This window comes from Protobothrops mucrosquamatus, unplaced genomic scaffold, assembly GCF_001527695.2.
Source record: "Protobothrops mucrosquamatus isolate PMUCROS unplaced genomic scaffold, P.Mucros_1.0 scaffold514, whole genome shotgun sequence".
Taxonomy (NCBI): Eukaryota; Metazoa; Chordata; class Lepidosauria; order Squamata; family Viperidae; genus Protobothrops; species Protobothrops mucrosquamatus.
This window is the reverse complement of record NW_015386827.1, coordinates 278642-287358: the sequence shown is the minus strand read 5'-3', so window position 1 is coordinate 287358 and position 8717 is coordinate 278642. Positions and strand designations below refer to the sequence as shown.

The window sequence follows — 8717 nt, the reverse complement described above, 5'->3', positions numbered from 1 at the left end:
CAGTAGTCCAGGCGGGAGGTAACGAGGGCATGAGTGACCGTGCGCAGAGCGTCCCGGTCCAGAAAAGGCCGCAACTGGTGGATCAGGCGTACCTGATAAAACGCCCCCCTGGTCACGGCCGACAACTGATCTTCCAGCGTCAGCCGCGAATCCAGGAGGACCCCCAGATTGCACACCCTCTCCGAGGGGGCCAGAATTTCGCCCCCTATAGTCAGCGATGGAGTCAGCTGACTATGCCGCGGCGCCGGCAGCCACAGCCACTCGGTCTTGGAAGGGTTGAGCCTGAGTCTGTTCCTCCCCATCCAGACCCTTACGGCCTCCAGGCAATTTCATTTATTTATTATTTCATTTATTATTTCCTCCGATGGCTTCCTGAACTGGGAGACTTTTCCAGCCACTGCTGCAGGCTGTTTCTGGCCGCCAATCAGCTGTTTCAGGTTTCAGGAACTACAGTATTGTAAATTGCCTCCCAAGCAGGCAGCAAGCTTTTTTTTAAAAAAAAAACAAAAACCCAAAACCATTTGTTTCTAGGCAGTTCAAGCTTCTTCAGAGTGGGGGTGGAGAACTCTCTGATTGCAGTTGCCAATAAAGTAAGTAGCTTTAGCTTAAGCGTCTCCAGGCATACATGCAGAGGGAGATGGGGTTGGAGTTTACAGAACTGTTGGCTTGCAACAGTAACTGAGATGGAAGAGACCTTGAGGTCATCTAGTCTAACCCACTACTCTCACAAGAGAGTACAGTACTGTACTGTATTTCTGATAAATGCCTATCCAATCTCTTCTTAAAAGCCTTCAGTGAAGGAATACCCACAACTTCTGCAGGCAATTTAAATTTAAAACCTTTAAAAAAAACCACTGCCCCTGATCAGCACAAGCCTCTCCAGGCAAAATCCAAAATGGGGTGGAGGGGGGATTTCCTTCCAGTAAGGGGTCAGCAGAATCTCTGGTGGGTCTGTGCTAGGGAGAGGAGGCAGCAGCAGCCACATGCTATAAGTTTCAGGCAAATGCAAACAAACAATCTTGCAAAATACTGTACTTACAAACACAATAAAAAGCAGAGCAGTTCCCAAAGTGATTACAAACAATATAGTACAATACTATAGAGTAACAAAATAGAACATTTTAAAATACTTACAGAAGTAATTCTAGCTCTCTACAGTACAGTGCTGTAGTCCTCAAGCCTAGCAAGCAGCAGATCTTCCATGCAGCTCCAGGAAAACAAAAACAAACGGTTGTGCCAGCTGCAAAAATCACCAGATCTTGTTTGGCCATGTGACCAGGCACAGCCCCCCCCCAAAAAAAACCACTTCCCGCTTCTCGTAGACCTGAACATGCCCAGGCAAGTCACAGAGTTAAAATGGCCACCGCAGCAGCCAAGACTGAATCCAAGTCACATGGCTACAGAGGCTTGTTTTTGATCGCAATTTTGAATTTCTAATGTAAGTACCCTTTCTGAATAACCTCGTTTTTGTGAAATCTCGCTAAATAAATGCTCATGTCTGGGGGATTACCTATATAGGGCCTTACAAGTTAAATCACCACTTTGAAAAGCCTTCGGGCAGCTTTGAAGATCCACAGTACAGATATAATGCATAGTTGGCACCTAGTTTTGGTTAACCACTATTGCATTTTGAACCAACCTGGTGATCTTTAAATGCAATCCCCCTCTGCAGTAATTCTAAGAGCTGGTGATGACAAGCTCTTAGGATCAGCTTTAAATAATAATAGTAATAGTAATAGTAATAAAAAAAGTTGGAAGGGACCTTGGAGGTCATCTAGTCCAACCCCCTGCTCAGGCAGGAAACCCTATACCATTTCAGACAAATGGCTGTCCAGTCTCTTCTTAAAAACTTCCAGTGTTGGAGCATTCACCACTTCTGGAGGCAGGTTGTTCCACTGGTTAATTGTTCTAACTGTCAGGAATTTTCTCCTTAGTTCTAGGTTGCTTCTCTCCTTGATTAGTTTTTATCCATTGCTTCTTGTCCTGCGTTCAGGCGCCTTGGAAAATAGCTTGATCCCTCTTCTTTGTGGCAGTCCCTGAGATATTGGAACACTTCTATCATGTCCCCCCTCGTCCTTCTCTTCATTAAACTAGACATAACCAATTCCAGCAGCCTTTCCTTATATGCTTTAGACTCCAGTCCCCTAATCATCTTTGTTGCTCTTCTCTGTACTCTTTCTAGAGTCTCAACTTCTTTTTTACATCGTGGTGACCAAAACTGGATGCAGTATTCCAAGTGTGGCCTTACCAAGGTGTTGTAAAGTGGTATTAATACTTCACATGGTGTTGATTCTATCCCTCTGTTAATGCAGCCTAGCACTGTGTTGACCTTTTTGGCAGCTGCAGCACACTGCTGACTCATATTTAAGTGATTGTCCACTAGGACTCCAAGATCCCTCTCACAGTTACTACTATTGAGCAAGGTATCCCCTATACTATACCTGTACATTTGGTTTTTCTTGCCTAAATGTAGAACCTTACTTTTTTCACCATTGAATTTCATTTTGTTAGATAGCGCCCAGTGTTCAAGTCTGTCCAGATCCTCCTGTATCCTAAGTCTGTCTTCTGGAATGTTGGCTATTCCTGCCAACTTGGTGTCATCTGCAAATTTGATGATTTCCCCATCTATCCCCTCGTCCAAATCGTTGATGAAGATGTTGAAGAGCACTGGGCCCAGAACAGAGCCCCGGGGCACCCCAATACACACTTCCCTCCATGTAGATGCGGTTCCATTGGGGACCACACGCTGAGTACGGCCGGTCAGCCAGCTACGGATCCATCTGGTGGTGATGCTGTCTAACCCACATTTTTGTATCTTATCAAGTAGTAGGTTGTGATCTACTTTATCAAATGCCTTACTGAAGTCCAAGTAAATTATATCCACAGCATTCCTCTGATCCACTAATTTTGTCACTTGGTCAAAGAATGTGATAAGATTTGTCTGGCATGATCTATTTTTGACAAACCCATGTTGGCTTTTAGTAATTAATGACTTTGTTTGCCTCTAGGTGTTCACTGATTCGTTGTTTGATTATCTTTTCCAGAATCTTCCCAGGTATTGAGGTCAGGGTGATAGGTCTGTAATTTCCTGGGTCCACTTTTTTCCCTTTTTTGAAGATGGGTAGGCCTATAACTGATATACCAGATGAAACTGGATAAAGGTTTCCTTTCCATAAACTTCACTTGCCAATCAGCAATAGTCATTAGTCCAGGTGAACTATCAAATTGCAGATCTGCTCCTGAAAGAGAAATATTACTTCTTTTGGAGATAACAATAGAGCCAGCATAAAACCTTGAGGAGCAAATAGCAGCTCCATCTTGTTTGCTTTCAGCTTCTTTCTATCCAGGCTGCCTACCCTGCATTAATGTAGAATTGGTTATCCTCAGCATATTGATAATAGTATATCAATAGAGCAGAGTAAGAAAGGGCAGTGTAGGCACTTCACTTCTCTTACTGCATGGGATAGCCTTGAATTTTAATTCGTACCTGTGTTCAGTCTGTTTGTTTGTAGACTTCTCAGAAAACATGTATTCAGTTAAATCTGACCAAAGTAGACATTGTAAAAAATAAAAGGTCCTATAGACACCATGAAGAATTTATCAAGCTTGATGCTTGAGAAATTATTATTAGCTATTATTATTAACTATTATTAACTCCTGGAGGTTAATAATGCAGAAGCAGACCACATGTGATTCCTTATATTTGCATAACCAAACAGAAACTAGCTTTCCAGATGTGCAGCCATATATGTCCACCATACCCCAATGGCAGCTGGCTAATTCTACTGGGAATCTTAGTCCCAAATATATGCAAAGCATCAGGTTAAAAAAAAACCTTTTAGATAAAAGTAATCTTGCCTTATAGTTTCTTTCTAACATAGAATGTCAGTTTCTATGTCAGTACTAGTGAGCTTTTTATCTAGACTCCAGTTTATCAAAATCCAGCATTCAGTCTTAACTAATTTCTGAAACCACAACCTTAACTGTGTTTGAGAATTATAATTACTAGATTCTGTGTAGCTCTGAGTTACATTTCATGCTCACTCATTCAAACTGTACAATTAACTCTTCCATCATTCAGAATTCAGTACGTCCTAGTTCTTTAGCATAAAGAATCTGGCATATTGTGATATTTGTCTTCAATGTGGTATAGTGCGTGCATATTCCAGACTATTAATAAAGAATAACAAAAACATTTTACAGACTCTTAAACCCAGGATAAAATCTCTTGTCTTGCTACAGTTCAACAAGAATAGTACATGTGAACAATCAGTGTTAAGCTCAGTCTTTCCCTCAGGCTCCTTGCCCATTCATTGCCTGCTTGGATAAGAATAGCCTTTGCATTTTTACACTCTTTCATTTGTGTGCCATTTCTAAATCAACCTGCTTTCCCAACCCTTCTACAGTAGCTTCTCATGTGAGGTCCTTTACGATTTCTAAATGCATTGGGCAGAAGAAAGCTGTTTAACAAAGGCTGCTTCAGTTCCACAGAAGCATTTCCCACTGTATTAACTAAAATGAGAGTGGCAGGTCTGGGAACAGAATGAGTCAGATACCTCCACATATACATGCACTCTATTCTGTGATGACAATGAGAATAATAAGAATCTGTATATTGTAATTATAATTTTAAGACTATTGGTTCATTTTCTTGCTATCAGGCATGGGCTGATTGACAGTTAATAATTTTGAACATTTTGATCAGAAATAATACCCCTTTCAAACAATTTAAAAACACAGAACCCTTAATGTTTTTTGTGTCTCATTGAGCTGGATTTTTTAATTTTTTAAAATTTCAAGTGGTATTTATTTCTTCAAAAAGTGCTTAATCTTTTGACATCTGAGCTTCATTACTCTGTCTTTATATAGCTTTCTTATATATTAACCCTGGGTTGGACAAAACGTTCAAAGAGATGCCAATACATTAATAAACAAAGACCCTTAGTAATACATGTATGGCAGCTTCAAAAATCCTTGGCTGTCTCAACATGATGTCCGCGCAAACCACTTTGCTTCATTGGTGGTCCTTATGGAAGTGATATTTGCATGCACATAGATGGCTTGGCAACTTGAGAAAGCTTTTGAAACCGCCTTGTGCTTAAAGACAGATGCCTCATTCATGCCAATACTCTTTGCAAAGTGACTCTTATTCTTTGTACAATCCATGTATATAACAGTAATACATTTTCTAAAGCATAAAGTCATCTTGAATCCTAGGTTAAAGCTAATGAAAAATATGAAACCGGGTTTAATTGATCTTCAGTAGGAACCGATAATCAATTTATTAAACAATCTAGCTAGATTAAAGTATTGTCGAGCTATAATGCTATTTATTTAAAGGCACTGAAACCATTTCTTTATTACTAATTACATTGATATGGTATCAAAATGGGAAAGGAACAAAGCATTACTTAAATCAGCATTAAAATTTATTTTAATATTGATAACAAGTACTTTTGTTATTTAAACAATATATAATTAGACATTTTTCATTCTGTATTTAAGAGAAGAGAAAAGATAACAAAAATTCTTGTATAAATGTTTTTAAGAAATTTGGGATAAGATGGTTCTTGACACACTTTGAGAGGTAAAGGCCTCCAAACTTAATATTAGTAAGCATATGTTTTTCAATAAGCTAGGCACAAATTCCTGAATTAAAGCATCATCAAATTTACATCTGTTGAGAAGAGAAAGAAATCCATATACATATTTCAAACACCAATGTATCTTTATGCCTTTTTCTTTGGCAGGTAACAACAGTTGCAGGGGGATGACAGAGCGCATTCACAGCATCAACCTCCACAACTTCAGCAATTCTGTGCTCGAGACCCTCAACGAGCAACGCAACCGTGGCCACTTCTGTGATGTGACAGTTCGCATTCACGGGAGCATGCTGCGTGCCCACCGTTGTGTGTTGGCGGCTGGCAGCCCCTTCTTCCAAGATAAGCTGTTACTGGGCTACAGTGACATTGAAATTCCTTCTGTGGTTTCAGTCCAATCAGTACAAAAGCTCATTGACTTCATGTACAGTGGAGTATTGCGAGTCTCACAATCGGAGGCCCTGCAAATCCTTACAGCAGCCAGCATCCTGCAGATTAAAACTGTGATTGATGAATGCACACGGATTGTCTCACAGAATGTGGGTGACATCTACCCTTTGATTCAGGATTCTGCACAGGAGACACCACGAGGAACTCCTGAATCAGCCACTTCAGGACAGAGCAGTGATACAGAGTCTGGTTATCTGCAAAATCACTCACAGCACAGCGTGGACAGGATATACTCAGCTTTGTATGCATGTTCTATGCAGAATGGCAGTGGCGAGCGTTCATTCTACAGTGGTGCAGTGGTCAGCCACCATGAAACAGCACTAGGCCTTTCTAGAGACCATCATATGGAAGATCCAAGCTGGATTACAAGGATCCATGAGCGCTCACAGCAGGTGGAGCGGTATCTTTCCACCACGCCAGAAACCACACACTGCAGGAAACAACCACGTCCAGTTCGGATCCAAACTTTAGTGGGCAATATTCACATCAAGCAAGAAATGGAGGATGATTATGACTACTATGGACAGCAGAGAGTGCAAATCCTAGAGCGCAATGAATCTGAAGAATGCACTGAGGATACTGATCAAGCAGAAGGTGCTGAAAGTGAGCCCAAGGGAGAAAGTTTTGATTCTGGAGTCAGTTCCTCCATTGGCACTGAGCCTGATTCTGTGGAGCAGCAATTTATGACTGGCCTAGGTCGAGAAGGTCAACAAGAACCTACCCAACCAGAACAAAATGATGTTTCTGCTGAAAGCATTCAGCAGCAGCACACAGATACTAACTCTTCTTCACCAGAAAGAGGAAATGATGTTGAAAGGGATAGCGCACTAATAACTGTTTGTAACAGTACTGAAAAGGGGACTTTACAGCCTATCACTACAACTATTGCCCAATCATTGCCAAGTACCCAGCTCTACTTACGCCAGACAGAAACCCTCACCAGCAACCTGAGGATGCCATTGACCCTGACCAGCAACACACAGGTCATCGGCACAGCTGGCAATACCTATTTGCCTGCACTCTTTACTACACAGTCTGCTGGCAGTGGTCCTAAGCCTTTCCTTTTCAGCCTTCCCCAGCCCCTAGGCCAACAGGCACAATTTGTGACAGTGTCCCAGCCTGGGCTTTCAACTTTTACTGCCCAACTGCCAGCCCCACAACCCTTGGCTCCTTCTGTAGGTCACAGCACAGCAGGTGGGCAGGGTGAAAAAAAGCCTTATGAGTGTACCCTCTGCAACAAGACTTTCACAGCCAAACAGAATTATGTCAAGCACATGTTTGTACATACAGGTAAGTATATGGTCACTTGATATATAATCAAAGCTATGAACCCAGAGAGAAAAGGCATTTAACATTATATTGTTGACCTTAAGGCATTTTAAGATGTTCATATTATATAGAAAGCAATGATAAAAAATGGACTCTCTCTGTTTAAGTGTTCTTGTCCACTGGAACAATATAGTGTTAAAATATTGAGGGTTTTTTCCTAATATTTGCTACAATTTGATAGTTTTAATGGTTTACTCTCATTCCATCCTGTGATAGCTAATCTTCTTTGTTTTGAAATACTTTTGGGCTTTCTATATATCCTCCCTTAGTACATTTACAAGACTAAATTTTCCCATTACCTTTTGTTATCCAAGTAAGGTTGCCTTTTTTTTTTAGAAATTTTTATTTTTAGAAATTTCTATTTTTATAAATGTTGCAAACCAGAATTGAATCAAATATTGCATTAGAGTCATGGAAGTGGTTATGGGGACTGTAGAAAAGAACATTGTTCTGGATTTTGAAAGTGATTCCCAAAGTTAGCTAAAATTACATTAACTTTCCACATCAAGGGTCTCCAACCCCCAGGCCATGGCCCACTACCAGGCTTTGAGCCATTCGGAACCGGGCCACAGAAGTGGCAGGCAAGCATGCACTCCCACAGCTCGCACAAATGGAGCTATGCATATGCATGCTCGCTTGCTTGCCGCTTGTGCGGAGCCATTCCCTCTCCCCCACCCCACCCCAGCCCTCAAAGCCAGAAAGGTTGGAGAACTCTGTTCCACCCCATAGTTTCATGTCACAGAGTGGTTATTTTTATTCATTTTTGAATTGATATTCTCGCATCTGTACATATCCACTTAATTTTTTAATTCCACTTTGAACTTGTGATTTCATTCTTTCACCAACTGTCTAGTTTTTGAATGTGTCCTCATTTTGAATGCAGTCCTCAAAAATGAGGCCAATCTTACAAAGGAGCTGTAAGTTAGACTAATTAGTGCGCAAAATTAGCACCTTCGGTATTTACTCTGATGATATCATGGCATCACAAACCATCTCCTTACAGTCCTGAGAGGTCAAAAAAATTAAAATATAGAATCTGTTCACAAGAAAGTTCCCTATGCAGTACTGTACTTCATTTACTTATACTTTCTAATTATTCTCAGTTGGACAGATTTACAGAAGATACCAATTATTTAAGGATGTATAATGTTTTGTCTTTACTATTTCAAATCAAAACACCTATTGTGAGTTTGTGAAAGCAAATTGTTATGGAGTTAGTATCTCAATTTTTAATACTTTTTCTTATTATCCCTAACATGCAGCTGGCCTTTTTTTTTTTTTTTTTTTTACAGCAGATGCACTATGTCGACACCTTCATTGAACTGTTTACCATTATCC

At 40.6% G+C, this 8717-nt stretch overlaps 1 protein-coding gene across 1 annotated transcript in view; it reads left to right on the top strand.

Annotated features, from left to right (window-relative positions):
• Positions 1-8717, top strand: part of ZBTB20 (zinc finger and BTB domain containing 20) — a 25428-nt gene that overhangs the window by 11789 nt on the left and 4922 nt on the right. Inside the window, exon 3 of the mRNA XM_015816861.1 lies at positions 5751-7340. Coding sequence (XP_015672347.1) covers positions 5751-7340 — 1590 coding nt within the window. The remainder of the gene's footprint in view (positions 1-5750; positions 7341-8717) is intronic.